The sequence below is a fragment of the Drosophila teissieri genome, chromosome 2L, assembly GCF_016746235.2.
Source record: "Drosophila teissieri strain GT53w chromosome 2L, Prin_Dtei_1.1, whole genome shotgun sequence".
Lineage (NCBI taxonomy): Eukaryota > Metazoa > Arthropoda > Insecta > Diptera > Drosophilidae > Drosophila > Drosophila teissieri.
In genome coordinates this window covers 17757627-17773571 of record NC_053029.1, presented here as the reverse complement: position 1 = coordinate 17773571, position 15945 = coordinate 17757627, and the positions used below count along the sequence as shown (strand labels likewise).

The 15945-nt window shown below is 39.7% G+C and overlaps 1 protein-coding gene across 6 annotated transcripts in view; it reads right to left on the bottom strand.

The window, feature by feature from the left end:
- LOC122626629 (potassium channel subfamily T member 2) overlaps window positions 1–15945 on the bottom strand; it is a 95018-nt gene that overhangs the window by 61663 nt on the left and 17410 nt on the right. Inside the window, exon 1 of one of the 6 annotated variants that reach the window (XM_043806956.1) lies at window positions 4783–5193. The exons of the other annotated variants lie outside the window; for them this stretch is intronic. Within the exon in view, the coding sequence (XP_043662891.1) occupies window positions 4783–5063 (281 nt within the window). The 5' untranslated portion in view covers window positions 5064–5193. Of the gene's footprint in view, window positions 1–4782; window positions 5194–15945 lie in introns of those variants that run through there. 6 annotated transcript variants of the gene reach the window in all.

Here is a 15945-nt window from a genome sequence, read left to right as displayed (position 1 = left end):
CTCTGTTGAAGAGCTAACGAAAAAGAAGTCTCCAAAAAAAGCTCAGCACAACCAAATACAATAAAAGCTGACAATGTCCTTTGAAGCTCACTTGTCCCCGCTCAATTCACCTCCTCGTCCTGTCGCACTATTCATTTTCCGTCCCTTTCCTTTGAGCTTGAACTGCGAATAACAAGGTGAAGGCATAAGCAGCACGAACACGTGGTTGAGCCACACGTAAGAGAGGAGAAAAGAGAAAGGTAGGTCATGAAAACTGAAAAGAGAACGAGGAAACTGACGGAAAAGGCGAAGAACCCAGATGAAAACATGTGCGACTCATTGCCAACTTCCAAGAGCGGTCATTGCTTAGGCACTATTCACATTCAATGTAACTGACATTTTCTGTGGCCTTTTCCGTGGCATTTTCGCAGCTTTTCCGGAGCATCGTGTCCCTAGTTGACCTCCGTTGGCCTTCAGTGCTGCTGCTGCTGCTGCTGCATTTGCAACTGCCCTCTTGCCTAATTGGCAATTTCAGTGAAAGCAAATTGCCGTGGCCGTTAATGGCGGCCGTTTCTGTTGGCTTCCTGTTGATTTCAGACTAATGAATTTAACACACGCACATTCTAAATGCGGAAAATTAAATTAAAAATCCAGGCGATGCTCAGGTCTGCCATCCCATGAACTTGTTGCATTAATGTTTTAATGAGACCTTATGACGCAACGAGGCGTATACGTAATGTGCGCAATGACGCGCGCCAGAAAGTATGCTGCACAACACATTAACCATCCAAGGAGCAATGCCTTTAAATGGATTTACCCTTGTGGTTATGAATAGCGAATCGCTTAACGGTTGCTGAGTAGGGACTTGCGACGGAGTGTGCTTGGAAAATGTTATTAAGTTGTTGAGCAAGGCAACGCGCACTCGATTTATCGAGTTTGCTTGCGGAGCAGCCGCATTGCGAACTAGCTTTGCAAATTGCCAAGTCCATAAATTCAGGGTGAGGAAATTTGTCGACTTTATAATCATATAAACTGCGAAACTGAATGTATTATTCATATCCGACGCAACATTCATCCGCACTAAAGTGGGCCAGCTTGGTATGTTTGCGCCCCTCCAAGTATTTTCTATTCTATCCACTTTGCTTTTGGAGCAAATAAAACAGCCCAATAGCATTATTCAAATTTGACCAAATGTTGTAGGCATAAGCAGAAATTATGGTTGGTCATTCTCTTTCGCCTGGCAAAATACCTCTTCGTATTTGGAATGTAAAACAATGATATGCCTTTCTAGGAACTCAATAAGTGTGTACAGTACATAGGTAAGAATCTTGAAATCTCACCAAAATATTCATTTATTGTATTATTATTTGCATTGTAGCTGCTCGTAAAAAATGACTACCCAGATATACTCTTTTATATAAGACAATTGAAACGTATCAGTAACAATATTTGTTTCGAATTATCAGACAGTGACGAAAATTCCCCCAAAAGCTGTCGAAACTGAAATGCCAAAGAGACCAAGAACACAGGCTAAAGAGATTAAGCTCGCTGCTAATTGCAACGAACAGTTCCACGTCGGACTCACACATTGTATCTCGTACTTTGACATTGACAGCACATATCCCAGAGTTTCGCCAGTACGGGGTATCAAACTCGCACGTAAAACACAATTAGGAGGCACGCACACGACGCAGAGCATAAACGTAACATAAACAATGCGAAAACATTAACCATAACACAGGACGCATCGCAGGCACTGCGAAATTTGCGGCAGGATGCGGGAAAACCAGAAGTTATACACCTGCAGGACCCAGGAGAAGGGTCGTCCTTCGGCCGTGATGATTTGCGGCATTTTTATGATTGTTTTATGGGCGTGTAAGGGGAAAGATGAAATGCGGCCCATGAAAGCAAAGACCACTAAGGAATGCGAAAAGTCATTTGCGAATTTCACAAATTCCTTCGAGGAATTCGCCGTGGAACAACAAACGCAGACAAAAGGTGTTCTCTTCCAGATAAAACATTATTAATAGCGCACCAGTCAAGAGGCAACTTCGTGGTCTCCTCACAGACAAATAACCAAGTTTACACATGATAAAGTCTATTCTGCGCAAATTTATATTGTTACTTATACTTACCACAGTGAAGGGCGAAAATCTTACGTTAATTTAGACACTTTTACTCACCTGAAAAGAAAGACGAACAATTTATGAAACAATGAAATAAGTACTCGGAGAAAAGTTCAGAAGTTTTATTTCTTAAGATGGACATGCAGAGATAGAAAGATGGTTTATGGATATTTTATTTACAATATATATAATAAATTGTAATGATTATATTCTTAAGACATACCAGATTGGTCTCGATATTATATACAATGATTTTCAATATTTTGGGTAATAATTTGGCTTTGTTGCATGGAGTGAGTATGTACTCAGACAATAAATATTTTATTTTATCTTATCCTTTTTCAACGTCCAACGTGTCCAACGTGAGGTGGGTGTGACTAGAAACTAAAGCTCTTAATGTTCTGCAATAGCTCTTGATATATGAGCTGGTGCTGGGTGGCGGTTTTGTACCGACTTTTATGGGCTATTGTTGAGGGATTTTTTGCCGTGAAGAGGTAGAGCTTTGTGTGCTTATGGCAATAAAATGGCTTAAACGCTACATAAGAGACTTGGCCAAACGCTGCGCATAGTTGAGATCTCAGCCACGAAACGCCGTTAAAGCGACGTTAAACCCAGTCTAGTATTAAACAACCCCACTTTACTTTAGCCCGGTGATAATCATTCATTTCAATTACGCGCTCGCACATTAACAGGGGGTGGAATCCATTGCGAGACCGGGCTTAATTAATGGTGTTCCCACGGACTGGGGATGCACCAAGCCAGGAGCTGACAAGCCAATCGCCAGGGTGGCTGCTACCCATTGGTGTAATCAGCAATCAAAGAGGTGCCGATATCTACACACCGAAATTAAGGGAGAGCCGAGCATAATTGAGTTATTTGCACTAATTGGCATTCACAGGCTGACGACGTAAATTGACTGAGCTGCAGGCGAAAGCCTCGAAAGTTTGCACAGCAAACTCACGAGCCTGCTGACTTGTTGGCCTGAGTGACTCGAACTGCCACCCACCGCATTGGGCCACTCATATTTCATTCAAAAATTTCTGAGCCAAGTTTCCGGATGGCAGCTACGTGCCACATCCTGCCGACCGAACCCAAGCCACTTGCATTACAAACACGCTGGCCACAAAACTCAAACAATTGTTGAATCGGCCTGGATGGTTTATGTCTATAAAGATAGGAAAGTGCTATGAGTAGGCGTATTGTTCACATAATTATCTCTACTCATCTATTTCAAATTAGCACTTGGGCATGGCATTAGCACTTGGGTCCTTCAGTGGTTTCTCTGAACTACACTCCTATATCCAAATCCCATTAAATCCGCTCGGGGGGCGATACCATAATCACAGACCGCACTGGATAACAGGATAATAAAAGTCAAAGTGCTGAAGCAAAATTAAATTGACCTCGAGGCGGTTCTTCCAAGCAAAAGCGATTCTGCGCGGCAGTCAAATTTGATTCAAGCTTTTGCCAAACATTCAAGAGCTAATTTAATAGCTGCAGCACATGGCGCTCAGATTTATACTTGTGCAAATTTGCTGGATTTATGAAAAACAATTACGCATAAATTGCGTGCTTAGTTGAAATGTGCAAGCTTGGGAATAGAACGATTTAATAAGTGTAAATCCGTGGTAATAAAAAACTCATTGGTGCATAAATAGCACGAAGTGGAAGTAGAACCTTATAAATCGACACAAATGAAATTTGCAATTTCACAAGCAGTGGAAAAATTATGATATATTTAAAATGAAATTGATTCCCGTTAAAAAAGCTAGATTTTTCATTAATTAAGAGAAATATGCATATAAAATGTAAACTCCTTTGTTTGCTTTAATACCAACTTTTTCCGGATAAAAGGTATGGTGAGCCATTTAGGAGAATGTCTCGTAAAATCAATGCCAACTTTCAATGGATTTTTCGTCCTTGATAGATTAGCTGTAATCAGATGGGGCTTATAACACATTCTTGTGTGTCACGTAGCCGCAAAAACAAAATCGCTTAGGGAATATTCCCCTTTGTCACGCCTCTCTTCGGATAAAAGCAAATATTTATGTATATTTCAACGCACGCAATCAGCCAAAGCATACAAAAAACACATAAATTCGCCTAAAGGAAGGCCAACCAACTGAATGCCAAACCACATGGCGCAATTTGCCTTGGAACCACCGGCTCTCCCAGAGAAAACATTCGCATATAGAATGAAGTAAAGCCAAGATGCAAAAATAACAATAGTCAGTCAAAATGCCCTAACTGTTTAGGAAAAAACATTATGACGTGGTGTCTAGAAGTTATTCCTGCGGCAGCTGTATGGATTCATACATGTTGACATATAAAATCTCGAGTGAGTTAGCTTTAAATAAGCATCTATACAATTCGATGTCCTGGCCCTAATTAGACTACGTCCTATACTACACAAAAATCCTGGCAAATTGCTATAAATTTAAAGTTTAAGAATAAATCCTTTAACTAAGTCGGAAATGATAATTACGTATTTTAAATGGCGGTAGATATGTATATATATTTTTCGCTTATAATGCTTCTGCTGAGGGGAGAAGGAAATGCATACCTCATTTGAGGGATAGTTTTCCCCAGTGTACGGAATGCGAAAGCCACGGGGCCTTGATCCGCGATCCGCGATCCGCAAACCCCTAAACCAAACCCAATTCGAGCCGTCACTCACCTTTCATCCAGACGCATACTGCTGCGACTGATGTCACTCCAAACGGACATGGAACGCGGTCGCTGGAAAATGGACTTGGAGAAGCGGCGGACCGCCGGGGCGGGGGGCAGCTGCTGCGGAGGGTAGCCGGCCAAGTCGTTGAGGTCCTCGTTGAAGTTGACATTGCGCTGCAGACGGTGATTGAGGCTGGGCGAGGCCACCGAGGGCATCGAGTAGCTGCAGGTTTGATTATCGTCCGACATGGCCAAAGCGGTGTAGCTCACTTGGAGGTTCTGGCTCATGTCCTTCGGCACGGGGGGCGATTCGAGATATGTGTACGATTCTGACCAGGTCACCGGTTCTGACCAGGTCTACATAATTTAGCTCGGTTCTCACACTCGCGGCTCGCTGTCACTGCTTACTTTTCACTTTTCCCGGTCATGCTTTGTATCTCAGAGATGCATCTGCACCGAGTACGGGATGCGGACTGCGAAGGCTTGTTTATTGTCTGGGCTCATGACATGTCCGACACTTCATTAAGCACAATCAGCCCAAACAATTGGCTGTCTCTCTCCGTCGTTTGATCCCGCTCTCGTCTTTAGCCACATCGCTATTTTCTGCAACTAAGTGACATTGATAAATGGATGACCCGTGACCCCTCCACTGTCTCACACTCGTCGCTTGGTTAATTGACTGCAGCCGACTTGCAGCACGCAAAAATGTGCAAAAGTTTAGGGTTCAAATACCACGACGATCAATCAGACAGCCATTCAATCAATCAAAACCCATGAAAATCTCGAAGTAGCTTTGGGAAATCCCTACAACAGGCTTAAACATAATTGAGGTTACCCAAAATTTGAAGTTTTAATGATTGATTTATTGCTATACCTCACAATAAAAACATAATTGAAAATCATCAAGATATATATTGTTATATTAAACAATAAAATACATAAACTATTACTTTTACTCACAAACAACCAAGGACTTTCCTATTATACATAAATTAAACTAAACCTTTTCTACATGTTTACGTTATATAATTAATCTCGTGGTACTGAAAAGATAAAATGGCCCTTGTTTATACAAAACTTTCCATGTTTAATTTTATTAATTAATCAAGTTATGTTCTCCTAAAATAAGTTAGTTAACAGACCCTTTTCAAGCTGAAATGCGCCCGAGGCGTGGCGAACAGCGCTTCTCATCAGCATAATGAAAAATAAATTTCAAAAGGACGCACCCACGCACACCCCAAAACAAAAAGCTGCAGTTTTGCCAAATGGCGTAGACGAGAAATGAACAAAATTACAATTTCTAGCGCCTTTTTTGGGGACACTCCCATTTGTCGGTAGCTTTTCTTTAACTGCTAAATTATCTCTTACCCCCCTTTATGCTGTATTAAGAAACATTTTATTGTACTCTTTTCGGCTAGTTGAGTTTAATGTTTTGCGCCCAACAATTATTTAAAGAAGTTCTTGCCCGAAGTGAGTTAGAAAGCTCCCCAAGGTCATTTGCATGCTAAACCATAACTTGGCCAACTAAGTGCCGCAATTAACAAATGTAAAGAGTGCTAAACTGGAGCCACGCCCACTTTCTCCTAACAGTAACTTTAGTGTTGCACGCGATTTGCCAGCGAAAGTTTCCCAAAACCAAGACATTAAGTGGTTCAGAGTCAAACGATATTAAGTGGACCGGATTTTGGGGCCAATGTATTTTGGGGACTCTTGCAAGGTCACTATTACAAACGTATATTAAATAGCATACTTTATGGGTGCCATCCAAAACAGAAACAAATAAAAATGTGAAAAATAAACCCAATCTCGGAAAATAAATATATCTGTTTACCATGACCTTCTTAAAGGTATTCGATTATATACCAACTTAATGCTCGTACTTTAAAGCAACTTTTCTATCATTTGACTACAGGACAATTGAAAACCCTTATAACTTTAACCTTTCTGATTACTAAACTAAATATTACTGCCAGTAATTTTTATAACTGAGAACCTTTATAGCCCTACATATGTATCATAAATATTCAGACACATAATATAATTCTGAAAATAGGCTGCCCTTTATTAGCTAGCTGTGGCCGCAGAACAATTCCCATGTCTGAAATTCGACGCACATAAGCAAAGTTGCCTCCTTATCAATTAATGAACTTTCTCACCCCGAGTCCGGAAAGCAGGAAAAAGGCTGGATTTTTCCGGGAAAGTGAAACATATGACAATAGTTTCCTCCTCGTTATATCACCACAGAGAACATTTATTGTTGGGGCCGAAAAGGAAATGTCTTTCAAAATGGCTGACAAACAGAAGTTCTGTAAACATGCGGGAATTGTTAGAAGGAGGCTGATTGGCAAGGGGGCACAATAAAAAATGTGTTGGCCTAGCATGTGTTGGCCATAAATTAAATGGGGTAAAAACAAAGCCAGGCCCCTGAATGAGCACATAATATAATATATGGCGACATGTGCGCAACCAGTCTTGACACTCCTTGGAGGGAAGTTCCCCTAAAGCTAAAGGTGAATCCGCTTTCTATGAGTCTTTTATTCTAGGTTGACATCCTAAGTAAGCCCATTAAAACGATTCTGTGTGATCTGCTCGTTGTCTGAGTCCCACCCACACCATTTGCATGTGAAATGAATATCCTCCTTCTAAAGAACTGGTCAAAAGTTGTCAGCATTCTCTTACCCTTATCAGCAGCGCTTTGAACCCAATTTTTGCACAAAGCGTGACCTTTTCCCCCATTCAAAAGGTTCAGGAAGAAAGGCCACAAGATGTACCAAAACAGCTTCCATGGTTAGTTTATAAAGTTCTTATGCAAACATTTATTATTATTATTATTTAAAGACTTTGATTGGAATCGCTTCTTGCTTCGGCTTCATATATTAAAATCAAATACAAACATAATCACTCTTTAAAACTAAAGGAAGATTACTGCTTGCTGTAAAATGTTTGCTATTGCAAAGCTTCTTTAATCTCTTTCATCAGCCAGCTTTTCACCCACTTTCTTTTCATTGCATTTCATTTTGCTCTCTATCTCTAGAATGGTATAACACTTTTCCCTAATTCTTGGCCAACATCCATGAAAGAGTTTTGTTTTTCCCTTTCCCTTTTCCATTTTCGGCGGTTACACTGGCCAAGTTGAAATTGATTTGTGGCTGCTGAGAAAAGTTAAACTTTTTGCGGTCGGGAAATTGAATTTTTATTTTTTACTTTGCCATGCCATCTTTTCTGTTTGCATCTCGATATGAGGAGAAAAGTTATCCAAGAACCACATATTCGCGTCGTTTTCACACCTGCCTAAAAAAGGGTATAAATAAGCAAGTCAAACGAGTTTGTTCGCCGATTCAAGTAGACATTCTATATCTCAAACTTAACGTTTGGTTTAGCATCCATGTGTACATTGTTATTCCACATTCAGGGCAAAACTTTTGACCAGCAGAAGGAAAAGTTCAGGAACAACTTTCACAAGTGGATGCACATTTGTATACTAAAGTTGCTAACCGAACTGACATTTCCGTTCATAGATAATTTAAGTTCTTTAATATTCAAGCTGAATCTAATTTTCCTTAAAGAACTAAAAGGATTATTCCAAATAAGGCTGAATATAGAGTAGAAAATGGCAGCAAAAAATCACTTTGCTGCCAAAAAAATCTGAGAAATGTAGGGTGGAGTCGACGATGAATTTCTCTCGATGAATCTCCGGAACTTAACAGACAAATAATATATAAACAAACGATGCCCCTGCTGAGTGGGCGTGGGTTCAGATTCCGAGGAAAAAATCAGAAAATAACAGAGGACATACAGCATGGGTTAATACAGCGTGATAAGTTGTCTGTGTTATACATTTAGCCAAACAAACAACCAGGAATTGAGTCAGTCTGGGCACTCAAGTAATTTTTTTCTGCCGCAACCGTCATCACTTATCAGATAAAAATAAGCATTAAGATGTTTTTGGGGGACCCACAACAAATGTCAACCACAAATGCTTTAGGGCAGAAGTTGAGGCAAAAGTTGAAATGTTTTACCAGGGAGAGATTGGATTATACGATTTTTATTTGTTTAAGACCAGTTTTGCCCCAGATCCCAAAAGTAAATCGAATAAAATCATCAAAAAGTGTGTACAAAAGAAAACAAAAAGCAAATAATTTCCAATGCAAAAGCTTTTGTTTAATAAAATCATTTGTCATATATGCAAATCAGTATTAGTTTAAAATGTATTTTTAAAATCTGTCAGGCAAATGGAATTAGCCAATGGAATTACCGCAAACAAGCCCAGTTTTCATTTCAAATCCTAAATACCGACAATGCCAAAATGTCACCAAATAGCTTGCAAACATTTACTGAACCCTGAACTTTGGCTCATTAGTCAATTATACGAGAGAAGCCTGGCGATGCTATCCACAGAGGGATTTACAGAGTGCCAAGTGAATATAAAAGTAATCAATCTAAATGGGACATGGCAAAATCACTCTTAGGACAACAAGTGGAAATTGGCCAACTTTAATTAATCTCAAAAGGCGCAAACGCTATAAATTTGCCTAACTGCAGCCAGTTCCTGGTGGGAATACAGATACTTTGTCTGTTTGAGTTTCAAAGTTCTTCATTTGTAATGCATGAGAATGGCTGCATTGAGAAGGTCGTATGATTTGCACATACATATTTCATAGAAGAAGTATGTAAAAGTTCTATGCCAGATATTTCAACCTATCCGACCTTCTGCTTTTTTTGTGTGCGGCCTACCCGTAGATTAACTCGACCTTTTGCCAGCCTCTGGCCAAAATCGCCCTTTCCACTGGTGATGCGACGTTAGCCAGGGATTAGCCTAGCCTGTTACATCCTGTTTCAACCCCGCCCCCTGGGAGCCCATCCAAAGGTCCCAGCCACGTAGCCACAAAAGTTTTTGCCGCATTCCCCTCGTTGCTGGCCGTTTTGGTGGTTTTTCTCAATTTTGTTAAGCTTTCACTTTTAGCTTTTTAAGGTATTTTCCCAGCTTACCCAGTCACTGAACTGGCTGCCCATCTGCTTCCCTTATCTTTCTAATTTTCCGATTACTCTTGCAGCCTCTGGAGTAGGAAAATGAGCAGGGAATTAAATGCAAAATATTACTCATACGCCATGTGTGCCGCTCGCCTTAAAGGACTTTTACGACCCTCCCATTTATGTGCTTCTTGCCTTTGGTTAAGCTAATATAGGTTTGCTTTTTATATTATTTTTATGTTTACTGTTATTTTAGGTTTTGTGGGTTTTCGATATCGTTACTCTTTTGCCATATCCGTTTGCAATTTATTTTATTCACCAAGAGAAAATGCTGGAGTTGACTTTATTGTCGGGAACATAAATAAGTTTGAAAGTACATTAAAATATAATTTGATTTTAAACTTTAGGCAAAATGAATTCAAAGGAAAAATAAATGAAAATCGTTGTTTGATGTTTCAATATATTATTTTAAAGCTTGATTTGATTTACGTAAAAATTAAACTAAACAATATGTAACTTATAAAATACGTCGTATCAAAATAAGTTTAACTTTTATAAATAAATTTCAACATAATTCACACCTTGAATTGTCACATTGCATAAACTCCTTTTTTTTATGCAATCTCTTTACTTAACTTAAATTATTTTTAGGTTTTAATTTTATTTTTCATAACATTCAGTTTGAAAATAGAAGAGCTTAACGAAAATTTCCCTAGTTAAATTTTAGTTATGTTAAAAAAACTTCAAGAATAAGTTAATCGATTTTGTTGAAAAAACTATCTACGATAAATTATAAGTTTTAAATTAGTTCTGTAACTGCCGAGACCTTTGGCAACCTAATTAACTTTGCCTTCGTTGCTCCCATTTACCAAAACAAGCCACAAAAATGGGGGCTGCACATCGCCGAGTGGCTTAATGAAAGTGAAAGTAAATATATAATAAACTTAATTGGTATGCAAATAAGCGCTGCTTGTCCAATTTCATTTAAATGGGCGCAGCGCAAAATACAAATCAGGCTGCTGAGGGTCGACTGCATCGATGGCAGCGGACGGAATGTGTCATAAAACCTAATTGAAAATTTCAGCCACGAACGAGCCACTGACAACAATCTGTGTGCGGGTGGGTGTGGCAAGAAATATTGTCGGGTGAGCGCCAGATAAGCAAAATAAACTGCAGCATCCCATGAGCCGTGGTGGCATGAAGCTCGTTGCAATGGCCAAAACGAAATGTGTCAAGGCGATTCGGAGGCAACAAACTACAGCGAACTACCTGAGGGGCCTTTCACATAAGCAAACACGACAGCATATGTAAAAATAAAAATGTTCACTTGAAAATAATTCGCTGTGCTCGGTAAACAAAGCCAAGGGACAACGGGCGGATCGATTTTGGACGAAAAAAAGGAGTTCCTTCAAACGCTGCGCACGAAAGTGTTCTACAAAGTCCTTGTTTGCAGCCACGCACTTGATGGAATTCTCGATTTCCAGCACACTTTTAAACTCTCATATTTTTTACGGTTTCTCGACGTATTTTTCGTTGTTTTATTTGAGCATGTTCTCATATATTATCATTACTTTCCCACGAGTCCAAGGACACACAATAACTTTCACTCTCTGCAGCCCAGCCTTCGTTGTTTTATATTATATTTTTCCTTTTTGGGCCTGACATTTTCCACTAATTAACACAACAAATCCGGCCGACACGTGGGCGATGGCCTCGTTTGGCACACCACAAGCGCTAGCAGGATAATGCCGTTCAAATACACCCTGATTAATTCGCGAAGGTGACAGTCGCGCACACCATACCGCATATATTCAGCTCGATTTTAAGGATATATCGCTCGATTCGACGTCGAGGCGTTCTGCATCCAACTGGCAGCACAAACGAACTGAGGCTCTGCTACCAATCTTTTCGTAACTGGCTCCAGCAGGCGTCCAAAGTCACGCACCACCAGGAGCAGGACGACCCACCAGGCGTGCCTGTGTGCGTGAATCTGTGTCTTGGTCCTTCAAGCCCGCTCTTCGTCGGTGCTCTTCTGCATGTCGGCTCTCTTAAGCGACACTGAATGCTGCACGCAGGTTGCTAGAGCTAGAGTTGTCAGCTGGACAAGTCTGCATAATGAATTAAGGTATCGCCAAACAAAGAGGCTCAAATCACTCTATAAGTCGTACCGATCTCACATTAAAACCGTTTAGTTTACTTTGGCTGTAATAAAACATCTTCCATGGAAAAACATAATATTTCCCATCCAAAAAAAAAAATAAATGTATTTATAGTTGTGTTAAAAATATGTGATTGCACAGATATTTAAGATCATAACATTTCAAAATCGAATGTACTCTCTTTCATATTGGCCTTATCTGACTATCTGCATATAAAAGTAACTTATTAAAAAAACTTATTTTAAAAAAAAAAGTACAATGAAGTGTGATATAAATTTACGAAATATGTACGCTATTTTACAACACAAAATCTAAAATCAAAATTGAGCAGTTCTCGGTCCCCCTTTACTCATGAGTTTTGACCTCCAGGGTAACAACCATCTTACTTTTCTTTGAATACTCATTGTATACCCTATTTTGGCCAGTGTACGGCCATTACTTTGTGAGCCTCAACTGTTGGCCAAAGCACGTGTTATATAAGAAACAAAGAAGCGTAAGAGCAGGCCGTGCTCTCCGGCTCAGAGAACTACGGGCGGTTGCTCCCGTAACCCAGAAGAAGGACAGCAACAAAACAGAGGGGCCAACAACGAATTTGGCGCGAAAGACACGTGCGGAATAGGAACATGAGGATATCCATTCCATTCCATTCCGTTGCGTTGCGTGTAAACATTGAAGCTTTTCTGTGACGTCAGTTGCGGCCTCATGACGTCAGATGGAAGAGCAAGAGAAAAGTCTACAAAACAAGAGGGGGCATGAAAGAACGACAAAGCTCCATCTGTGGGAAAAGCTGGGAAACCTACGGCGTTGTTCATGTTCTGTTGAAGTAGAAACTGTTAAGGATCCTAAGTTAAAAGGAAAGACGAGACCCCGAGGCGTTTTCCACTATTTTCATATTGCAGACACGTTTCAACCACTTATTGTGGCTAAATAAGCTTAAAAACGACTGCATTTAAAAACTTCCAATCATACTTAAGGAACCAAAAGGTGAAATGAGGTGCAGAAAAAACCAAACCGCCATCAATTCGTTTGGGAATTCAAAAACATCAAAATACAATAGGCTCCCCCACTTACTTTTGCGTATAATGGAAAGCGTATTGATTTCCATAAGTGATTGATGAACCCGAATTCTATGCGACCCGCCACTAATATAAATATGCATATGTACACGTAAACCAAGGTCTATGGTCTATGGACTAAAACAAAAGTGCAACTGACAGCGGTTGAGTGAATGTGGGTGGATGGATGTGGGTGTAGCCAAAGTACCCTTCGGTATCCTTCATTCTATATGCAAATCCCCAAACTTCTACGTCAGCCAGCTTTCTATCGAACTGCATTAGAATCCGCATTAATATTCAGTATAATCCAGCTTTAAAATTGGTGAAACCATACGCTTAGGATGAACAATTGAAAATCTATTAAGGCTTAAACTAGAATCATTGAAAAGTCTTGAAAGATTTATATGCGTTGAATAAAATGTTGTTGTTAGCTGCTCTACAGCTATAAATTGCTAAACTAAATTTCCATTTAAGCAAGAAGTGTAAACTATATTAGGCCCTATTGCTTAAGGTCGTTAAGGTCCTTGCAGCAAATTTCATTAGGGCCAATTCATATTTGAAATAGTTTGCATTACGGGCTTTTAGGGTCAAACGAAAAAATTTCAAAGGGTTTGACAGAGCTCAAAGATGTACCCGACTGGATTACACATTCCGGTCAATATGTGGAGCCCAAATGGATCCATTGATATGCCAAGGAGCAGGCCAGAGAAACCTCAGCAAACACTGCACCCAAGTGTTAGTAAATGGGCCTCTTATGTGCCCATATAAGTGCGTGTGTGGGCTGGAAATTTGTTGTCAATTTCCGGCAATTTGTCGTTGGCGGCCAAATCATTGTGATAAGGGCCAAAACGAAGACGGCACCAGCAATGGCAGGAGACTAACACATCCTGTAATGGATCCGCACGGCCTGGCAACGCAATCAACACAACATAATATAAAAGTAAATTAGAATGCTTAGATAGGGCGAGGAAAGCAGGAACTTTGGCGGGCAACTTGTTTTGCCGCTAAATGAGAGTCAAGTGCGAAAAAGTGGGAGTGAAGCGAAAGTGAAAGTGGTGGGAGAAAGCGAACCAGGCCATCGCGCACTAGCTGATGGCCCAAATTGAGTGCTTTAGCCACCGCCTCCGATGGCAGCTCGCTTGTCAGGTTGTTCCAATTATGCCAGAGTTCAAGAGCCCTCTGATTGCTTAATCTTGCCGGAATGCATTAGTGTGTCAGCCCAGTTAGCACGTACGCACTTACACGGCCCGCTCTTGCCGGCGTAATTAAAATGTCAAAACGAATTTCCATGCCACATTCCTTGGAAATACAGTAAATACAGCTCTAAGCCCAAAAAAAGAAAAAATTAAAATGCCAGGGCCTATCACTTCGTTTGCGGCTTGCCGTCTGTCAGCTCCAAACAATTGGGAAGAAAAGAAAAACTGGCCAACAAAAAAGAGCCGGTCGAACAGCCAGAAAGATAGTGCCCGGCAATGATGCAAAAGTATTTCAACTGCTTTCTGAACAAATAGAAAGCGACCAGAGATGACCAGCAGAGACAAGACATCGCTCACAAACAGGACAAGAGAGCGAAAAGAAGAGCCCACAATACTATTGTCAGAAGATAACAACTAAATGATACCCTTTGCAGAGGTGCAACGCAATTTTGAACTGTTTAGCAAGCATTTTGAAGAAGTATTCAAACTTTATATAAAAGGCATACATATGTAGTTAAAACTGATTAGCCGAGTAACGGGTATCTGATAGTCGAATCACTTAACTTATGCCAGTTTTTTCTTGGCATAGTTTGATAGGACTGTGCATAGAACTGTGCAATTATAGTTTGCAGGCTAAATATTTTTAAAGTTATTTTAGTAACATTTTTAGAGGCTAAGGTTTAAGTATGTTAAAATTTTTTCTGATATCCTCTCCTCCATACGCAAATATTAGGTATCATAGGCAGTTTAGAAGTTTCTCCAACCACCCACATTCAATTTGGGTATCATGAAAACCGCATTATTGAAATGGAAAGGCCAAACAACACAAACAGATCAAATCTAAGACCATGTGCGTACATGAGCTGTGACCCTGTAGATATGGGCATCCGAAATCACTTGGGACATTAATATAAACAAATTGGCACAGCGTGGCAAAAAATATAAAAAATATATAAATGTCAACAAATAAATAACTGTGATATTTATAGCCCCAAAAGAGTCAAATGAAATGAGAAACTTTAGACAGCACAGTTGAAATATTCGTACAGGAATTGCAACAGAAGGACTTTTTACCTCTTGGGATTTTGAATTGAGATTGCATTTCAGGAGAAGACAGGTTATGTTACCCTTCTACTGTCTATTTAAGTTTCGCAAAAATGCAGATGTGTATATATATTTGCACATACATATTTGAATTTATGTCTGACTTCATTTTAAAGGAGACGCAAACACGAATATATGGGCTAATGTAATAAAGGTTCGAAGTAAATAAAAAATTAACAAACCGGTTACCAATACCAAACGCATGACTTATACACAAATGGATTCACAACATAGCTGGGATACTGGTATTAATTATTTCTACAATTCACATCGGCTTCAAGTGGGCATTTGCATAATCTCTTTAAACTTTAATGGATACAAATTTTAAGGATTCATGGTAGGAATTCATTGTACTGACTAATGGAAAGGTAATTTTTTGCATGTAACAAGGTGTGGGATTTGATGTATTTTAAAAAGAGCCATTTGATATTCATCTTTCTCATTTGATATTATTTAAACAAAAATATCTTTAAAAAGCTGAACAACTGAAACTTTACTTAATATGTCCTTTTGACAATCATAGTATCAACTTCAACTTCATACCTCATATCCCTCAAACTTTTCTAAACAATTTAAGCAAAGCAAGATATTTTTTTTCTGGCAATACAGTATTTTATCGAGCAAGACGAACTACCGATGGTGAGAAAGCCTAAATTATTTTCCCAATCGCTTCGAGCTCACAGCA